The 22043-nt window shown below is 41.1% G+C and overlaps 1 protein-coding gene across 5 annotated transcripts in view; it reads left to right on the top strand.

Moving 5' to 3' along the window:
• The window catches only part of XRCC4 (X-ray repair cross complementing 4), a 245006-nt gene that overhangs the window by 25904 nt on the left and 197059 nt on the right, over positions 1-22043 (top strand). For 4 of the 5 annotated variants that reach the window (XM_029060796.2, XM_029060782.2, XM_029060774.2 and 1 more), the window contains exon 2: positions 15858-16006. In XM_029060796.2, the coding sequence (XP_028916629.1) occupies positions 15868-16006 (139 nt within the window). In that variant the 5' untranslated portion in view covers positions 15858-15867. Of the gene's footprint in view, positions 1-7896; positions 7916-15857; positions 16007-22043 lie in introns of those variants that run through there. The other variant, XM_039911252.1, reaches the window with a different exon arrangement.

The raw sequence follows: 22043 nt of genomic DNA, 5'->3' as shown, positions 1-22043 counted from the left end.
CGCTTGTGTGCTGCAGCGTGACTTTGTGGCATATGGAACAGGACTGAGGGCAGCCAAGTCTCCCCATCCGAGGAGGCACGGTGTTGGAACCTGGCCCCGGAGGCATTAGGCAGGCAGCGGGGGAGAGAGCTGGATCCTGGCAGTTCTTGTCTCTGCTCTTGGTTCTATATTGCAGTAGGCGACAAGAATATGTGGACAAATAAGCCAGTATCACTATAAAGCGGCGAGACAACAGTCACAGAGAGAAATGGATTAAGACTAAGATAATTGAATAGTGAGAGTGAGTTTTCATTTGGAGTCTTGGCTGTGAAGTGAATTCATTCATTTCCTCTTTTAGGGAAATTAACGCCCTCTTTATCGAATACCATTAAATCCTTTATTTGCTCCTGAAGTCTCCTGTTGTTTCAATTTGAAGATGTCTTCCCTCATATTTGGAAATCTAGATGGGTGATATCATCTATTAAGAAATTCACGATGGTTGTCTTCAAATTGGGTTGCTCTTCTAGTCTCTAAATTTTACCTTCTGCTTCAGAGATCAGTACTTTAGACCCTGAACCCCACGTGGGACAGGCCCTGTCTCCAACCCAATTGGCTTGTATCCACCCTGGCTCTTAGTACAGTGTCCGACACATAGTGAGCGCTTAACAGAGACCACAGTTAGCATTTTTATAAATGGAGTATGAGCCCTACTGTATGTGAATTCAGGAAGGTGGGTTAGAACAACATTCCTAAACAGAATACTCTGTAGAATTACTGAATTGACTTTTATCTTGGTAAATAGCTTTTGACATTATTCAATTTGGGGGCAGGACCCTCCTCTCTAATGAAACAAGATAGAACTGTCTTCTCTCTTGCTTTTTTTGTTTTCTTTTTATGATATTTGTTGAGTGTTTACTATGTGCCAGGCACTATACAAGTGCTGGGGTAGATACAAGCCGATCGGGTTGGACACAGCCCACGTCCCACAGGGGGCTCACGGTCTTAATCCCCATTTTACAGACGAGGTAACTGAGGCTCAGAGGAGTTAAGTGACTTGCCCAAGGTCACACAGCGGACCAGTCAGTCAATCATATTTATTGAATGCTTACTGCATGCAGAGCACTGTACTAAGCACTCGGGAGAGTACAATAAAAGACATATTTCCTGCCCACAACGAGCTTACAGTCTAACAGGTGAGACGGTCATTAATATAAATAAATTACAGATAAGTACAAAGGGAAGCAGCAAGGTATAGTGAATGCAGCACGGGGCTGGGAGTCAGAAGGTCACGGGTTCTAATCCCAGCTCCGCCGCTTCTCTGCTGGGCGACCTTGAGCAAGTCACTTGACTTCTCTGGGCCTCCGTTACCTCATCTGTAAAATTGGGATTGAGACTGTGAGTCCCATGTGGGACAGGGACTGTGCCCAACCCGATTTGCTTGTATCCACCCCAGTGCTTAGTACAGTGCCTGGTACACAGCAAGCACTTAACAAAAACCACCACTGTTATCATTATTATAAGTGCTGTGAGGCTGGAAGGCGGGGGATGAATAAAGGGAGCAAGTCAGGGTGACACAGAAGGGAGTGGAGGAAAAGGAAAAGAGGGCTTAATCAGGGAAGGCCTCTTGGAGGAGGTGTGCTTTCAGTAAGGCTTCAAAGCCTGGGAGAGTAATTGGCTCCTGGATATGAGGAGGGAAGGCATTCCAGGCCAGAGACAGGACATGGGTGAGAGGTCGGAGGTGAGATAGACAGGATCGAGATACGTCAGAAGGTTAGCATTAGAGGCCGGGTTGTAGTAACAGATGAGTGCCGGAGCCGGGATTAGAACTGTCATCCTCTGACTCCCAAGCCCATGCTCGCTCCACTAGGCCACGAGATTCATTCATTCAGTAGTATTTATTGAGCACTTACTATATGCACAGCGCTGTACTAAGCGCTTGCAATGTACAATTCGGCAACAGATAGAGACAATCCCTGCCAGGTGGCGGGCTCACAGTCTAATCGGGGGAGACAAACGGACAAAAACAAGCCAACTTAATCACAATAAATAGAATCAAGGGGATGTACACCTCATTAACAGAGATAATTTGGCCTTATGATTCTGAAAGACATTCTCAAACCTTTGGCCAGGGTGGGAACAGAGGCAGGATTAAATACAAGAACATTCATTGAATAGTATTTATTGAGCGCTTACTATGTGCAGAGCACTGTACTAAGTGCTTGGAATGGACAAATCGGTAACAGATACAGTCCCTTCCCTTTGACGGGCTTACAGTCTAATCATAGTCACGTAGTTAGAATGTAGGAGCTCCAAGACGTCAAGAACTGAATTTGGTCAGTTTTCCCTGTGTGTAATCAGTGACTGGTGCTACTATTTATTCCTTTGAATTTCTCAGGTGATGCTGGTAAGCATTTCTCCCATACGGATCACCCTGCTCCTATCATCCATGGATGTTGGAATATTTTCACATTTGTTAAAAGCAGTATTGGGACTATATATGTACCCTGTCATTCTTGGGAATTTCCTTCCTCTTCATAATTTCATTCTCTAAGAAGAGGGATTTAATAAACACCGTTTTAAGTGCTTGGGAGAGTAAAATAGGTTTTGAAGATATGACCACTATCCATATTAGATTCTTTGTGGGATAGTTCAATAGGCTTCCTTTCAGCAAGGTTTTTTTTTTTCTGAAATACATGTCACTTTATCTAGGGATAATGTCAGTTTCCTTATTTTGGTTTAGACCGAAGTTGGTTATGTCCTTTCTCTGAACAGAGAGTTACTTTCTTCCCACTTCTTTTCATTTGTTTTTGAGGCCAACTGAAACACCATAATTTCCCATTAAGCCTTATCAGGAATAGGGTGAGGAAGTGATCATTCCTTGGGCATCCTAAAGCATAAAGTGCTTCCAAAGACCTTCCCAGAGGGAGGCTCAATCCCAACAATTCTATATCTGAAGACTGATGTTGATGACTTCACCGTGATTTAAAAGTTGCCAATGTTAGCTTAATCAAATCTGTTTTTCTACTTTTGTCGATTTCTTTCAAGAACCCTTACATTTCCTAGGTTGGATTTACTGAAATAAAGTTCCAAATTTTGGTCCTGAAATGTCGTGAACATGCCCTAGTTGGATCCCCCTGTCCCTGACTGTGAGCCCGTTGTTGGGCAGGGATTGTCTCTATCTGTTGCCGAATTGTACGTTCCAAGCGCTTAGTAGAGTGCTCTGTACACGGTCAGCGCTCAGTAAATACGATTGAATGAATTGCAGCCACTGACCCGTCTCTTAGAAGGAAGATCTTCATATGATACTATACTACAAAAAGTATGCATGTAGACAGATGCCATAGGCCTGATTTCTTCTGCCCTCTCTCTGTAACTCTGCTTGATTTTTGCAACCCCTCTAGACTGCAATCTCCTTGTGGACTGGGATCATGTCTACCAGCTGTATTTTATTGTGCTTTCCCAAGTGCTTAGTTCAGTGCTCTGCACACAGTAAGCACTCAGTAAATGCTATCGAGTGATGGATTGAACGATGGTACAAAGAGAGCATCAGGGCAGACCAACAGTAATACCTGTTTCAGTGGCTGAGGTTAGGATGAAGTTAAAACTCTCGCCTCTTGCCACCTCTCACTCCCTCTATTCACGGGTGTGTATTTAGTTGTTTCTCCTAACTGAAATTTATAAAAAAATATATTTAGTACAATCCCCTGGTAGATTGTAAATTCCTTGAGGACAGGAATTATGTCTACTTAATCCATCGTACTCTTCCAAGCATTCAGTACAGTGCAGTGCACCCAGTAAGCACTCATTAAATGCCACTGCGTGATTAATTAAAAGAAAGGCAAACTGCTTCTGTGGGTGTGCGAGCTGGGTCTTCTCTACTTTTCTACATGTGTCTTTTGGGAGTAAAGGGTGCTGTTACTTGACGGTACTTCTTAAGGGCAGAGAAGAGCCTCCTGTCAGTTGAAATCCAATTCAGGAAGCTCACCTGTGAGCAAGGGCCTCCTTGGATTAGGTAAATTCTCGAGGAGAGGAACAGGGGTATGTTGAAGCTAAGGAGCGTCCAGCACAAGGTTTGTGTTCTAAGATAACAATTCTAGATGGTGGGGCTCCAAACTGGAGAGTACCCCTCTGCGGGAGGGTGATGTGTGTGTTCCCGACAGGAGTAAAAGTTGGTCTTACTGTGCAGAATAGTTCTCGGGTGAATGTTTGCAAGAAGCTTTTGAACCGCTTCTTCGACTTCAGTGTTCATGCGCTTTCAATTATGTATATTGATGTTTGTGTTCTGCTCATGCAGTTTTGTTTTTATATATTCAATCCCTTTTCACGTGCAGGTTGCCAACCTCTCAACCCTGCTTTCAGATTTTGAGCCCCAGGGGGCCAGGGGCATAGTCTTCTTTACATTTTATGGTATTTTTCCCCAGTGCTTAGTACGGGGCTTAATAAAGAAATACCATCGCATGAATGAGTTTTGACTTATCTAAAAAGGTTTCTAAGGGAGTGTGTGGGTGTTTGTGTGTTGTGTAGTAAGTGATCCTTCCATTCCACCTGGACACATGACAAGTGACTGTGTTCAGGAAAGTGGGCCCTGGGGATGATTAGGTTCCCCTACAGGGTGCAGTGGACCCACCGGGAGAAATGTTCCACTGTTGTGACCCCTTTCTCTCCTCCCTTTTCTCCTTCCAGTTTAACATCTCTCTCCTCCTTAGAGTAACAGCACCCTCTCTGACTTTGTTTTAATATTCTCCTGTTTTTATTCCTCTATCCGGTCACATAATTCTCTCCTTCTCTTCAGCCTTGATGCTAGATATAGCACAACCCTCCAGTCTTTGTCATCACTCAGGGGTATCTATTGAGTGCTTACTGTATGCAGAGCACTCTACTAAGTGGTTGGGAGAGTTCAATACAACAGAAGTGGTAGACACGTTCCCTGCCCACAAGAAGCTTACAGGCTAGAGGGGAGAAATAAACTGCGATTTTGTATGTAAATGCTTTGGGGCTGACTGCAGGGTGAATTTAATGCTCAGAATTTGGAGTGACAATGCTTGCTATTTATGTTGTGTTGGATATATGTAGCAGAGTGCAGTCGATCAGTGGTATTTATTAAGCGCTCAGTATATGCAGAACTACATACTAGACACTTGGGAGAGTACAGTCCAACAGAGTTGGTAGACACATTCCCTGCTCACAAGGAGCTTACAGTCTAGAAGGGGAAACAGACATTAAATAAATGACAGATATGCACCTAAGTGTTGTGGGGTGGGGAGGTGGGTTGAATAAAGGGGCAAATCAGGGTGATGCAGAAGGGATTGGGAGAAGAGGTAAGGAAGGCTTAGTCGGGGAGGGCCTCTTGGAGGAGATGTGCCTTCAATAAGGCTTTGAAAAGTGGGGGGAAAGTAATTGATTCTTCTATCTCTGACTTTAGTCAGTTGCCCTCTGTAAACCATTGGATTGAAGGCAGATAACTCCAGTACTCCATGCACACTAAGTGCTCAGTAAATGCAGTTGATAAGTAGGAAGTCACTATTCCCTTTTCCAAGTAGGAAGTCACTATTCCTTTTTCCAAGTAAGCCTTGTTAACCGTGTTCCGATTTGGTAATATCTTTCAATTGGAAAAGCAATCTCACTGCCCTTTTGGCCTTCTCGTTTCTGGATGACTGGTTCTTTGTGTTTCTCAGGAACTTCCTCACTGCCCTGACATTAAAGTTGAGGTGGAGACAAAGAAATGTAGGTCTAAGAAAACCACGGTTACTGAGCTTTCACTGAAAACCTCTTCTCCCTTAAAATATATGACAGTTCAGGTGTTATCTAGTGTGTTTTCCTTTCCTCCTGAAAAGAGTCAGTATCTCTTGAAATTCTCTAATTAGAACTAAAGTATCCTTGGAGAAAGCTTGGAAAAATCATTTTGCAAATCATTGAGGCTACACTCAACTTACTGCAGTGGCTAGACAGATCTAAAAGGAAGTTGTAACCTTGAGATGTGGGTGTTCTTGTGGATTCAGCTGTTTCTCAAAATGTCATTTAGGAGTTAGTAAAGCTAGAACGAGATATGTGACTTTTAAACTTTTTGATAGGTAACTCAGTTTTTGACAATATACTCCAGGAAAGAGAGGCTTAGCTCTTGTTGGTTATTACCTTCTAGTCTTTTTTTAATTTTCGTGTCCCCTGCCTTCTGAAAACAGGAAAGGGAAGAGAGAAATGTGACCCTGGGATGACTGAAAACAATTTTTTAAAGTATTTGGAATCGTCGAGTGGAGAATTGATGACATAATGTTATGCTAATTTAATAGAATTAAATATCTAATAAATGTGTAGGATTAACATTCTTACTGATATATTTTGCTCAGTCTTCTATTATTGGCAGCTGTAGTTACATTTTTAACACAATTTCCAAAAAAGGGATTTTAGATTATTTTAGCAGTGCTGCAGAAGTATTCTACAGTACTTTTTTTCGAAGATTGGAAAACTCCATCTTGTAAAAAAGTGATTTAGAAGAACTCAGAATTTCCTTTGGCTTTTGGTGGTTATCTCACACTATTTGCAAGTGCATAGGTTTGGAAAGGCAGAGGCAAATTGAATTTCAAAGCTTTTTTCAAGGTTTTCAAATTCCTGTAGACTTTCAACTAAGCCTTGGATTTCCTTTGACTCACTAAACAGAAGTAGTTTTTGATAAAATTAAAGAAAATGATGTTAGTCCGTCCTTACATAATATTGGTAGAAGCGTGAAGGTGACTGACATTTGCTTCTTTTTTTTTTCTAATTTCAACAAAACCCTAACAAGTCAGGAAGCACTTTTTTCGAACAATAAATTTTCCTGAATTTAGACTGATTACTTGTATATTTGCTAAATGAGAAAGTTATGAATTTTAAACCATTTATGTTTAGCTAACAACACTGTCTTCAATGCTCACATTTTACCAGGTGAGCAAATAACTCAAAAATAGAAGATCAATCACCCCCATTCTGTTTTGCGATTCAAATGCCTCTATGCCACCCGCCCCCATTTCTTTCTTTTTCTCTTTATTTAAGCTAAGGTCAAACTAAACAGTGTCACCAGGCTTCTAATTACAGACTATTAACAGCATACTCTGTGTGCTAATCTTTTATTCTGAAATCACTTTAGCTATCAGCCTACTTTTCTCAACCAGGGCGCACTTAAGTTAATTGCTCCATTAGAAACATGCAGTTAGCTTTCTGATCTGTAAGTTGGCATCGTTTGCATAACTGGAAAATTTTAAAACACCTGCAGCAAAAGCAATTTGAAAAGGGGCCATTACTCCCCACAAAGAAAATTGAAAATGCCCAAGTTCAAAATGGTGTTATCAATGATAACTGTGTTGTAACGGGCTGAAAGGAGTTGGCTTCTCCTCTATGACTTATCACTATCCAAAAGGACATACATCATTCTTTGTAAACTTAATTTTAAAAGTGGCTTGTTTATTCAGAAGCTAGTGTGAAAGGTATTTGTTCACAGTGAAGTTCCCCATCAATTGCATACCAGCCAACAGCTGATGTCCCTTATTAAAGAGTAGCCAAGCACCAAAGACACAAAGTGCTAAAGATAAGCTACTCAATCCTCAACTGTTCCGGGCTCTCAATAAAGCTACTGATTTACAAATTTGGGGTGGGACTCAACTGTTCCCACCTGCAGGCTTGTCTCAGATCCTGCCTCTGACAGGCTGAGGTGCTGATACGTGGTGTGACCCTTAGTGACCTTAGAAACAAAACACTGTCTTTCTCATAGCCCTAATCAATCAGTCCTTCTGAATCTTTTTTATTTTTTTTTCTTCCTGCAAGTAATCTAGGGCTACAAACTAAGACTGACTCCTCTTATTTACGGAGCTGGTGAAAGCAGAGACCATTGAGCCAGCGTGACGGATCTTGAAAGACATTCCAGGAGACCCCTCCGTTTCTGCCAAAGCCGACTCATAGATGTTTTGTATGTTTCGTTTAATAAGAGGCTGACCTCAGTAAGAGAATGTGGAACTTTAAAGAATGGTTTCATTAGTGCATTTCACAAAATGATTTGTAAGAGGCCTCAATTGATGATAAAGAAAATGTTAAAAATGGGTACTGTCAGCCAAGATACTTAGGTAATGCTGACTTGACTATCACTTGACTATGAGTACATGAAAAACTAAAAAACTGAATGTGTAAAGCAGCATTTGGAGTGCTGCTCTTATTTTACCAACAGTTACTCCTTACGTACTGCCTCTAGTAGGAAAACACAGTCAAACTACATACCACAACCTTCAAAATTGAATTACATTTATTTTTGCAACTGTGGTAGTAGAAAACTTGAAGAAATATTTGTCAAACACAAGCAGTCTAAAATCCAGAAAATTTAGGGAGGCCGTAACCTTGGTGTCATCCTTGACTCCTCTCTCTCATTCAACCCACAAATTAAATCCATTACCAAATCCTGTCGGTCCCAGCTTCACAACATCGCTAAAATCCGCCCTTTCCTCTCCATCCATTCCGCTACCACGTTAATGCAATCACTCATCCCATCCCACCGGGATTATTGCATCAGCCTCCTTGCTGATCTCGCCGCTTCCTTTCATTCATTCAGTAGTATTTATTGAGCGCTTACTGTGTGCAGAGCACTGTACTAAGCGCTTGGAATGTACAAATCGGTAACACATAGAGACAGTCCCTGCCCTTTGACGGGCTTACAGTCTAATCGACGGGCTTACCGTCCCTCCCCACTCCAGGCCATACTTCACTCTGCTGCCCGGATCGTTTTGCAACAAAAATATTGAGGACATGTCACCCCCCTCCTCAGAAAATTCCAGTGGTTGCCCATCCACCTCTGCATCAGACAAAAACTCCCCAACATTGGCTTTAAAGCGCTTTATCACCTTGCCCGCTCCTACCTCACCTCGCTTCTCTCTTTCTACAACCCAGACCGCACGCTTCACTCCTCTAGTGCTAACCTTCTCACTGTGCCTCCATCTCGTCCCTCTTGCTGCCGACCCCTAGCCTTCGTCCTACCTCTGGCCTGGAATGCCCTCCCTCAAATTCAACAGACAAGCACGCTCCCCTGCTTCAAATCCTTATCGAAGGCTTATCTTCAAAAATCCTTCCCAGACCAAGTCCCACTTTTCCTCATCTCCCACTTCCTTCTGCGTCACCCTGACTTTGTTCTTTCCCTCCTCCCAGTCCCAAAGCACTTTTTTTCCTTCGTTTTTAAATCATTATATTTTGAATTTTATTCTTAGGAAGAGCTGCTCTATCTCCTTTAGAGCCTCTTAATTGCTTATCTTATTTGTGATTTAACAGCTATTGCATTTTGCTTAGCTAACCTAGCGTCTCAATTTGGTACAGTTAAAACCTCCCTTTTGATATTATAGTTGTTGTTGACTAAAAACACCCTTCGCTAATTGAATTGAATGGAAAAGGAAAGAGTAATTTAGTAACATGCAGTTTCCAGTAATTTTCAAAATGAAGTATGGTGAGACATCAGGGTAGTTTACCGCACAGTGGTGTATTGATTAATTGATGGAGAAGGAAATCAGAACCAAATGAGAAAAACATTTTAGAATTAAGATCAAAGAAAATCGAACAAAGAGGCCTCCTTGTGGTCCAAACTAAATTGTTTTGCTTGTACTAGCTGAAATTGTTGAAAAGTTGTTGGAAGTTAAAGCAGGAAAATCAGAGGTCAAGTGAAATGTTTTTGGGTTTTTCTGAATTACCTATCTTGGTAAAATTGTTTCAGTATGTTGATAGGTTCTTTATTCTTAAGGAAAGAGTTCTTTATTTTTTCTCTCTCTGAAGGGATAAAGAATGTCAAGAAAGCCTGGAATTTAATTTCAAACATTTTACATTTATCTGTGACTTAAGCTTATAAATTAAGGTAGCTTTCTCCCACCATACCCATGCTTCTGTGTACTGCCTTGTACAGATTTTTTTAATGCAAGTGGGATTTAAAATCGAAGATACAGATTGGGTCTCATAAGATAAAGACTTTGTAAGAAATGACGGCTTCTTGAGACTTCATTCCATGAAGGTTCCGTGCAGTTTCATGTGCCATTTTCTCTTTATTGAAGGTGCCTTTATATGTAATCTGTTAAGGATATGCCTTTTTGTCTTTCAAATAGAAAGCTTAATACTTAAGAGAAATGCAGTTAAAGAGGTCAGATCTTCTGGCTAGGTGCAGCAGGGGATTTTTACTTAGGGGGAAAGTCATTTATTTGTCATCACCCATTTCACACTGTTATGCTACATCGTGTGCCTCATGGGATCTACACTTAGGGTTTTTTACCCCTCAGAAAAAAGTGTCTGTTATAGGTGTGAAATTATGGTTAATTGCTGAATTTCTAGTTGATAGAGCTTTAGGAAAGGAGTAAATGAATAGAATAGAGTGAGGCTACAAGGTGAATTGTTCATGCTGAGAAGCACCTACTTGATTGACCATGTGGCATTGGAAGCCTGTATAGTTTAACAGGAAGATCTGCAGAACCTTCAGTCGTCCTCCAAAATTAGTGACTTCTGTGAATGAAGGGGATAAAAGTGAAGAGGCTTAGTATTCTGGGCCTAGGCATCAGGAAAGTGATTTTTTTTAATGCTATTTATTACGTGCTTACCACGTGCCAAGCACTGAACTGAGCGTTGGGGTAGATACAAGGTGATCAAGTTGGACCCAGTCCATGTCCCACATGGAGCTCGCAGTCTTGCTCCCCATTTTACAAATGAGGTAACTGAGGTACAGAGAAGTTAAGTGACTTGCCCAAGGTCGCAGAACAGATGAGTGGTGGAGTCGGGTTTAGAACCCAGGTCCTTCTGACTTCCACGACTGTGCTCTGTCCCCTAGACCACACTGCTTCTGTTCTCAATTAATACTTGATGAGGATGAGTGAGAGAAAAGAGGGATAAGAGGAAGGATTTGGAAAGGGAATACATTCCCATTCACATGTTGCTTCTGTTAAAGTCATTGAGTGTGGCCAACCTACTATAAAACTCAGTTTGTTTTCCTCATTTTCCCTGAGTCCATTGGGGAAATGAAGTGATTGCACTTGGTGGCTTAGAAAAATTACAATTGTTCTGCTATAAAGTAAATTGTTGGTGCATTTATAAAGTACTGTGGAGCCTAGAGAATGGGTAAACATTTGGGCCAGTTTCAGTTCCAGTAAAATCTCATCAAGCTGATATTGGCTTACTGACAAGAGTGCATAATTTGAAGCCATTGCTATTCCCTGGATGACTGGATACCCCATTGTTCTTTAATATAACTATCAACTAATCCATAGATGGTTGATTAACTCCATTTTTTCCCCCAGCCCTTGGCATCGTGATTTAGTTTTCCAGTGATTTCTTCTTCATTGCCTAACACCAAATGCTTCAGAAACGTTTTTAATTTCTTACATTCTTTGCTGATTGAAGATCAGGTTGACAATGAAAATAGGTGTGCTGAAGTGAATAATTTGAATTTTTTTTAAGTTGAGCATTTCAGTAAAACGAAAATATTTCTATTACCTTTATTGACTTAATTTAGTTTTCTCAGTTTTATTGCTTAGAACACATTGCTACTGGTGTTGCTAAGTCTTTAACCATTTTAGTGCTTCATGTTTTCTTCTTTTCTCCTTTAAAGCACTACTAAATACTAACAGCAAAGGTATTTATTGACTGTATACTAAGCACTTGGGAAAATGCAATAGAAGTGACTGCTCACAAGGAGCATTGTAAATTCTTTACTCAGTCAAAGGTGTTTACACAGAATCATTTCTGTGGCTGTGCTGGGCGCTTTTTTTCCAGCTGTAAGATTTATAGCAGTGAAAAGATTAACTGCAAATCGAGATACATACATATACACACGGATATAGTCTTTCGATCCACTTAATTAAAAAGTTCACACAAAAACTGACCGAAGTACAATACGGAACTCATTAAAGCATTTAGTGATGCCGACAGGTGAAAATAATTTTCTGATTCTGAATTTCTCTTTGATAGAGTAGCCTTTCTTGGTCTTTTTATAGCCTTGGAAATATTTATTAGTTAATCCACTCAATTATGCCAGAATATAAATTTTCACTGGAGAGACTGGTAGAATTAGAAGTGGTTGTCTTTCAATCAGTGATATTTACTAATCGATTACTGTGCACAGAACACCATACTCAGTACTTGGGAGAGTACAGTAGAGTTGTGGGCACGATCTTGCCCCAAATAGCTTGCAATCTAGTGGATGTACATCTAGATAGAGCCCAGGGTAGTTGAAAGAAACAGATACCTGCGCGGGTGTGCGACTTCAGGCATGGGAGGAGGACTTCGATCAGAGTTTTCCCTACTAAGGGAACCCTTGAATGCAACCCTGTCAGAGAAGCAGCGTGGCTCAGTGGAAAGAGCACGGGCTCTGGAGTCAGAGTTCATGGGTTCGAATCCCGGCTCGGCCACTTGTCTGCTGTGTGACTTTGGGCAAGTCACTTAACTTCTCTGTGCCTCAGTTCCCTCATCTGTAAAATGGGGATTAAGACTGTGAGCCCCACGTGGGACAACCTGACTCCCCTGTGTCTACCCCAGCGCTTAGAACAGTGCTCGGCACATAGTAAGCACTTAACAAATACCAACAATAATATAGGAGAAGTGAGTGTACTTCACTTTTGTCATTGTCGGTGCAGGGATTGAGCTGCCTGTCTTCTCGGAAAGGACTCTAAACCTGGGTCTGCTCTTTGCTATTTTTAATATGATTCTATCATATAGTTTACAAAAAGCTTGCACTTCCTCTATAAATATTCATGCTCCTGAATTGGGGTTGGAGTAGCTAATTAAATGGTTGATCTTTTAAATGAAATTATGATCTAGTATATCATTTTTAAGTTATTCCTAGACTTACGATACAGCTTGTCTGTTGTACAGGCTGCCAGGTTCCTCTCCCTTCTGCTAGGCCTGCCTATCATCACTTCTCGCTCCATAATTCCTCAACCCTCACTTTTCTCTAAACTTTTTTCCACTCCCTACTACCCGCCTTGATTTTCCTTAGGGATTTCTGGGGAAAGGTAGAGAGGTGAAACCCAACTCAAGAGTTATCTGCCTGTCAGTTGATATCATCTTTGCTCTATTGTAATTAGTTGTAGTTGTAAAACTTCTTGTGGGTACAAATGTAGAATTCAATACTTGAAGCAATAAATTGTATTTATTGATTACTTTGTGCAAAGTGCTATACTAAGTTCTTGGAAGAGTATAATAGAACAAAATCAGTAGACACGTTCCCTGCTCACAATGACTGTACAGTCTAGAAGGGAGACAGACATTAATATAAATAAATTAAATTATGGATATGTATATAAGTGCGATAGGGCTGGCTGGGAGGAGGGGGCATGAATAAAAGGTGCAAAATTCTAGTGTAAGGGTGACACAGAGGGAGAGGAAGAAAAGGAAATGAGGGTTTAGTTGGGGAAGGCTTCTTGGAGGGGGTGTTTTTAAGTCTTTGAAGGTAGGGAGAATGAACATCTGTTGGATATGAAGAGGGAGGGTTTCTAGGCCATGGGTAGGATATGTGGATGAGGGATCGGTGGTGACATAGATGAGATTGAGGTACAGTGAGTAGGTTGGCATTAGAGGAGCAAAGTGTGAGGATTGGGTTGTAGTAGGAAATCAGGGAGGTAAGGTAGGAGAGGGCAAGGTGATTGAGTGCTTTAAAGCTGATGGTAAGGATTTTGTATGTGAAGCCAAGTGGGGAAACATGGACTGAAACGGTTCTGTAGAAAAATGATCTGGGTAGGAGAGTGATGTATGGAATGGAGTGGGAAGAGACAGGAGAAGGGAGATCAGTAAGGAGGTTGATGCAGTAATAAAGGCAGGTTAGGATAAGTGCTTAGAGTAGAGCTGTAGCAGTTTGGATGAAGAGGAAAGGGCAGATTTTAGCGAGATTTTGAAGGTTAGAACCGATAGGATTTGGTGACAGATTGAGTACGTGGATTGAATGAGTGAGATGAGTCGAGGATAATAATGTTGGTATTTGTTAAGCGCTTACTATGTGCCGAGCACTGTTCTAAGCGCTGGGGTAGACATAGGGGAATCAGGTTGTCCCACATGGGGGCTCACAGTCTTAATCCCCATTTTACAGATGAGGTAACTGAGGCCCAGAGAAGTTAAGTGACTTGCCCACAGTCACACAGCTGACAAGTGGCCGAGCCGGGATTTGAACTCATGACCTCTGACTCCAAAGCCCATGCTCTTTCCACTGAGCCACGCTGCTTCTTAACGAGGATAATGTCGAGGTTACATGCTTGTCAGACAGGGAAGTTGGTGGTGCTTTTTACAGTGGTGGGAAATTCAGGGGGAAGACAGGGTTTCAGTGGAAATATGAAGGGTTCGCTTTTGGAGTTGTTAAATTTGAGGTGACAGAAACTACTTCAGAAATAGTGCCATCCAATAAATGTATTCTATAGATTTGTTTATTTCATTCCATACGTGTGAATATGCACAACTTTAATCACCTTGAAATTAATGAATTTCTTCATTATAAACAAATGCCTAATACATCACTACCGTCTCTGGGCAGGTGACACCCAAATCTACTTCTCTAGCCCCGACTCCTCTCTTCCTCTGAAATCTGGAGTTTTCTCCTGCCTCCAGGACAGTTGTACCTTAAATTCAATATGAATCAAACTGAACTTCTCATCTTCCCTCCCAAATCTTCCTTTCCACTTAACTTTCTCATCACATTTGATGATACTACATTCCTCCTTATTTTCAAAGCTTAGAACTGTGGCATTCAGCATGGCTTTCTCTTTGAACCCCTATAAACAGACTGTTGCTACACTGTTGTCTTTTCCTCCACAACATTTCCAGGATCCACCTCTTCTTCTCCATCCAAGTGGCCACTCCTGCTCCAGGCACTACTTGTATTCTCGCTTGATTAATTGCATCAGCCCTGTCGTTGTTCTCTCTGCCTTTGGTCAGTACCCTCTCCAAGCCGTACTTCACTCTTCTTGTCTGACTGTTTTTCTAAAGTGTCGTTCTCCCCTCTCAAAAACCTCAAAATCCTTACACATTTCTTTCTGCAACAAGGAGAAACTCTTGACCATTGGCTTAAATCACTCAATAAGCTCTCCTTCTTCTCCACATCAACTCACTTCTCCCACTACACCCGAGCTCGAACTCTTTGTTCCTCTCAATCTAATCTACTCACTGTGTCTTTTCCTTGTCTCCCCCATTGCTGACCCCTTGCTCAAGCCTTTCTTCCTGCCTGGAACTCGCCTTCACATCAGACAGACCACAGTTCTCCTCTTGTTTTAAAGCACCTCTGAAATCACATCTCCTCTAGGAAGCCGGCTCTGATTAATTTCCTAATCTATTTTATACTCTGCCTACTGCCTCTTCAGCACTTCTGCATCACATAAACCCTTAAATGATCTCTAGTAGTATTTTTGTCCGTATCTTATATTCACTGTTTCTTAAGCGGTAACTTATGTACAGATCCGCTTTCCTTCTTTCTCCTAGCTGATGTTTAATTTAGGGTCTTCCTTCCCTGCATGATTGTTAACTCCTCGAGGGCAGGGATCATGTCTACAGTTTTCCTATACCGAGAGTTCCTTAGTACAGAAGGCACTATAATTACTATTGAGTGGTTGATGGTGTATTCTCTTAATCATCACTGGCGAGCAGTAGCCACTAATTGGATTTCCACTTCTTGATGAATGTATATAACTAATTTGTACTCGATATAGTTTTGATTGTCTTGTATATCAATTGTGTGTCATATTGAGGCAGTAGTCAAACTGAGAATTCAGATTTTGGGGTAGGTCAGAGGAAATGTGTAGATGCATACTCATGCCGAATATAATATTGATGGCATTTAAGTGCTTACTATGTGCCAGGCACTAATGTCTTGATATTTTTAAGTAGAACAATAACTTATTCTTTGTCCTTTATCATTTTAGGTGGCTAAAAATGGAAAGAAAAATGAGCCAAATCTCTCTTGTCTCTGAACCCAGCAAAATATATTTTCTGCAAGTATTCTGGGAAAAAGAACTGAGTACTGGGTTTACCGTATCGCTTACTGATGGTCTGTCAGTGTGGACTGGAAAAGGTAATTCCAAATCTAAATTGCTAAGACTGTAATTTTTTCTAGATCTTCATTATATCTGCAGCACGTTGAAAATTTTCTGCATATAACTTTGTTGCATTCAGTATTGTTATCTAATTTATTCCTGTATTTATATTGTCAGTCGTCCTAGCACATGTTTTGGATAGAATGTTATTGCCGATTCGGGAATGTTTTTCTGAAAACGTGTGCCTGGCTAGAATTCAGTGTGATATTAGACACAGTGGTTGTACACACACGTATGGTGTTAGTCAAGACATGAGTGTTGTAACACTAGATTTCCTTGAAACATGGTTCAGCAAAAATGCAGCCCAAGGCATTTGAGAGAATTGATTTAAAAATGTTTCACTATAAGGAATTCTTTTCACTAGAAAATACTATGCTTCCTTGGAAATATTTTTTGCCTTTTGGTTTTTCAATGCGTCTTTGCATGTCCAATAATATAAAATGCCTTATTTTTAATGAATTACTTTAGGAAACAGTGTAAATTGGCTTTTTGTATACATTTACTTCTCACATACTTACACCGCCTTTCTCTTTCCTAATCGATCGTCCTAGGGAAAGTTTATATCAGTTAGTGGAGAGCATACTGGTGCTTGGGATGCTTATTAAAGAACAGCAAGGTTCTTCTGACTCAAATCGAAAGGAATAATGTCTTGACTATCAGGGTGATGAAACGCTAGAAACATCTTCAATGGGAGGCTGGGGACCCTCCATGTAGAGATATCTGTAAAAAAGAATAGGCATCCAAACAGTCTTTGATTCGTGCTAGAGTTTGCCGAGGGCCGGTGTGGCAGTTCATTCATTCAGTAGTATTTATTGAGCGCTTCCTATGTGCAGAGCACTGTACTAAGTGCTTCAAATGTACAATTCAGCAACAGATAGAGACAATCCCTGCTCAATAACGGGCTCAGGTCCCCCTGGGCTGGCTTTATCACATTGCAAGTGGGAGTAGAGTGCCTCAGGCAGGGATGGGTCCTGGCCCTCCTTCATTATATTCAAGCCCCATATCCATCTGTCTTAGATGGCTTAGTCATTCCCCTGCTTACAATGGTCTAGATTGGTTGATCTCTCCTGGTCAATCTGTGATAATTATTGGGGTCTACCTGGTGCAGAGCAGTATACTAATGACTTGGGATAATACAATAGAGTAAGTAGATCTATCCCTGCCATCAAGGACTTTACAGTCTAATGTGGGGGACAGACATTAAAATAAATTGCAGGTAGGGGAAGCAATTGAATATAAGGATATATACTTAGTTCCTTGTGGGTAAGGAATTTGTTTACCAACTTTCTTGTCCTGAACTCTCTCAAGCACTTAGTACAGGGCTCTTTCCACTGTAAGCGCTCAATAAATACGATCAACCGATCGAGATCGAATGGGTAACTAAGTGCTCAGAGGATACAGGCTTAAGCACATTAGTAATGCTTGAGGTGGGAAGATGAGAGATATGGAGAAGTTGTGATTCTGTAGGACTTTGCAGATAGGAGGAGTGGTGGACTTATCCTTGAAAAGGGGAGAGAGTTCTAGGCACAAATGAGAGCAGAAACAAGGGGTTGATGGTGAGAACGAGGCAGAGAGTGTGGGCTGGGTTGTAGTGGATAGGTAGTGGGGTGAGAACTGAGCCTCAGAGCCGACGGTGAGGAGTTTCGCTAGATGCGGAAATGGGTAGGCACCCAGTGGAAACATTTGAGGAAAGGGAAATGGGTTCAGGATGCTTTTTTAAAAAATGAAAATGATACGGGCAGCAAAGTAAAATATGGACTGGAGAGGGGAGAAGGTATAGAGAGGAAGGTCAGCAAGGAGGCTGATGCAGTTTTCTAAATGGAAAATGACAAAGATTTGGACCAGCATGGTAACGATTTGGATGAAGAGGAAGGAGCGGAGTCTAGAATTGCTGTGAAGACCGAACTGACGGGATTTGGTGACTGAGTAAATATGTGGGTTGAAGGACAGAGATGAGTCAAGGATCATACCGAGGTTTGGGGCTTGTGAGAAAGGGAGAATGATGGTGTCGTCCAACAGTAATGAGGAAGGTGGGGGGAGGAGAGAGCTTGGTGGACAGATGAGGAATTTAAGCTTTGGTTATGTTGAGTTTGAGGTGTTAGTGGGACATGTAGGTAGGGGTCCCTTCAAGACAGGAGGAAATGTGAGGTTGTAGAGGAGGAGAGAGGTCAGAGCTGGAGGAGAAGTTTTGGGAGATATCTGTGTGGAGATGAAACCGTGGGATGGATGCGTTTTTCAAGGGAGTGGGGCTAAAATGAGAATAGAAGGAAACCCTGAACGAGGCCTTGAGGGACCCCCACCAGAGTGTCTGGAAGTCAGAGGAGGGACCATTGTAAAATAAACATACAATTCTTTTTCTGAAAAAGGATTGCGTTATATGCATTTAATCATTTTAATGTAATTACTTTCACATTCAGGAACAAAATGTGTAATTGAATTATTTTACCCTTTTATTTCAGTATTAAGGGACCACCAAGTATAACTGTGAGATTTGAGACTTGTCAGAAATGTAGTGAGATTACTAAGACATTTAACTAAATAGGTAAAATTTGAAAATTAATTTTCTACCTATTGCTCATCCTGTTCCTTTTTCTTATATGTTTTGGCGTCTATAACCTTCAATATGGGTTATTTTTCCTTCCCTTTGAGTGTCACACTTCCTTTCAAAGTGAAGTTAAGATCCTTAAAGTCTTTTTAGTCTGTTACACATCAAACATCATCAGGATAATTGCTTTAGCTCTATTTTTAGAATCTCAGCATGAGTGTGATGTTTCGTATGATGTTGAAATATCCCTATTAACTCAGCAGCCTGACTACTAATTATAATTGTCATACGATTCTAGTTACCTGTAGGCTATTAAGAGGTAGTCAGAATCATTCGAACCAAAACAACTGGTCCCGTATTGTCCTCTAAAAATCTCAAATTTGAACCCCTCCTGTGATATTCAGTAGTATATAGTGAGTTCCCCATGGATTTGGCTAAAGATACGGAGAGTGTCAGAACTCAGAATGAAACCAAAGTTTTCAGATGCTAGTTAATAGTGTTTTCAAAATCATTTTGAATCGAGAAACTTCAAATCACTCCGAAAATTGATATCCTCGATGGTTGTCCAAGGAAACGAAAGTACCAAAGTCCTGTTCTATTACCAAATGACAAATCATCGAACACTCTCTGTGACTGTGGGCAAGTCACTTAACTTCTCTGTGCCTCAGTTACCTCATCTGTAAAATGGGGTTTAAGACTGTGAGCCTCATGAGGGACAACCTGATTACCCTGTATCTACCCCGGCGCTTAGAACAGTGCTCTGCACATAGTAAGCGCTTAACAAATACCAACATTATTATTATTAATGATTTAATGACAGGATCATTTTTCTATGAAACCGTTCAGTTCGTGTTTCCCCACTATTCAAGAACCTCCAGTGGTTGCCCATCTACCTCCACGTCCAACAAAACCTCCTTACCATTGGCTTTAAAGTACTCAACTCCTGCCTCTAGCCTGAAAGTTTCCTGTGGGCAGGGAAAATAATAAAAATAATAATAACTATGGTATTTTTTAAGCCCTTACTATTTGCCAGGGATTGTTTTAAGTGCTGGGGTAGATACAAGATAATCATGTTGGACACAGTCCCTCTCCCACATACAGCTCCCAGTCGGAATCCCTACTTTACAGATGAAGTAACTGAGGCACAGAAAAGTTAAGTTAGTTGCCCAAGGTCACACAGCAGGCAAGTGGCAGAGCTGGGATGTAACCTTTTGACTCCCAGCCCCGTTCTCTATCCACTAGGCCATGCTGCTTCTCAATGCCTCAGTGCTTAATAAAGTGCTTGGCACATAGAAAATGCTTAACAAATACCATAATAATAGTAATAACAACATCTACCAACTCGGTTATATTGTTCTTTCCTAAGCACTTAATACAGTCCTTTGCACACAAAGAGCACGGGCTTGAGAGTTAGAGGTCATGGGTTCTAATCCCGGCTCCACTACTTGTCAGCTGCATGACTTTGGGCAAGTCACTTAACTTCTCTGTGCCTCAGTTACCTCATCTGGAAAGTGGGGATTGAGACTGTGAGCCCTATGTGGGACAACCTGATTACCTTGTATCTACCCCAGGGCTTAGAACAGTGCTTGGCACATAGTAAGTGCTTAATAAGTACCAACATTATTATTATTATCAAGCAGTCACATAAGATTGTTAAATCAAAACCAATCACATTCTATTGACAATCAGTGCAATTATTGCACCCACTTTCCCAGGAGAAAGATGATTAACATGACAGTCAATCAGTGGCATTTGAGCACTTGCAGTGTGCAGAGTATCCTGTGTACAGGGCTGAGAGAATGTGGGTTATACTGCACAAATATCTGGATTTTCATCTATTCTTTGGCATAGGTTCTCTGTCTCAGTCTTTGTGATTGAAGACAGCTTATCCATCTTCATGACAAGAGACTCCATCATCAATCAATCTAGCCTGCTTCTTTACTCATCCATTTAGTAACAGTATTGTGGTGACAGTTCCTTGGCTGATGCCTTTCTGTGAACCCTCCCCCTTTTAAAATGTTTTTGTGGTATTTGTTGAACATCTCGTAGGTGCCAGGCACCCTACTGAGCATTGGGGTAGATACAAGCCTATCAGGTTGGACAGTCCTCATCCCATATGGGGCTCACAGTCCTGATCCTAATTTCACAAGTGAGGTAGCTGAGGCACAGAGAAGTTAAGTGACTTGTCCAAGGTCACCCAGCAGACAAGTGGCAGAGCTGATATTAGAGCCCAGGTCCGTGACTCCCAGGCCTGTGCTCTTTCCACTAGGTCATTATTATTTGTTATCAAGTGCCGTCTTAGTCGTTTCCAATTCATAGCGACTCTCTGGATATATTTTCTCCAGAACGTCCTGTCTTTTACCATAATCTGTAACCTTTCTAACAGTTCTTCTGTTATCGTTGTTATGGTCTCTGTCCATCTAGCTGCTGCTCTGCTCATCAGGAAACTGCAGATAGTTTACTTGTCGTTCCTCTTCATCAAGGCACCATTCAGCCATTAATATTTGCAAATAAATACCGATAATTTTTCTCCTCCCCCTAGTATTTATGTGGTCTTAAGTAGCAACACTACATAAAAGATATCGCTGTGAACTCATTCATTCAATCATATTTATTGAGCACTTACTGTGTGTGCAGAGCACTGTATTAAGTGCTTGGAAAGTACAATTCAGCAACAAATAGAGACAATCCCTGCCCACAACAGGCTCACAGCTGACACCATTTCCTCTAAACTGTAAGCTCCTTGTGGGCAGGGAGCATGTCTACCATTTCTGTTTTAATTCTAATCAATCTGTTGTTGATATTGTACTCTCCCAAGTGTTTAGGTCAGTGCTCTGCACCCAGTAAGTGCTCAATAAACATGATTGATTTGGCCAATGTACCCACTGTTGCTGGTGAAGCCTGAAACACTAATATCTTCTCAACCCTCATTGGTTTCCCCAAGCATCTTTTTCTTCTCTACATTTACTTGAAATTTAATCATGTCAACAGAAAAAAAGTTTCTCCTTAATTGCACTTTAATTTTAGCTTTTTTTGAGCTTCCATATTCTTCATTTATCAAGCCTAAAACATCAGTTATTCAGGTTAGAGTTTGTTCTTAGTTTTGAAGGTCAAGGTGGAGGAGACAGGAGAGGGAACAGTGATTTGAGTAGGTTTGGCTCTCTTGGTTGAGATTTCTCTTAAAGCATTGAATTCTAGAAATTTCCATTCAAAGACCAAGGTAGGGGAGGGAAAAAACTCTTAGGAATAAGTCCATATGCGAATTTGTCATCAGTCATTCAGTTGTATTTATTGAGTGCTTCTGTGTGTAGAGCACTCTACTAAGCACTTGGGAGAGTGCAATATTGGTAGACTCGTTCCCTGCCGTGATCTTAAACTTCAGAGATTTTTCTTAGTTTCAGTTCTCATATGTCATACTTAGAACATTTGCTGGAACTCTACTGTAAAGTCATTTTGTATACCTTTGAGTT

The sequence above is a fragment of the Ornithorhynchus anatinus genome, chromosome 1, assembly GCF_004115215.2.
Source record: "Ornithorhynchus anatinus isolate Pmale09 chromosome 1, mOrnAna1.pri.v4, whole genome shotgun sequence".
NCBI classification, from domain to species: Eukaryota; Metazoa; Chordata; class Mammalia; order Monotremata; family Ornithorhynchidae; genus Ornithorhynchus; species Ornithorhynchus anatinus.
Note: the sequence above shows the minus strand (reverse complement) of the source record. Positions and strands in the feature narration are given on the sequence as shown.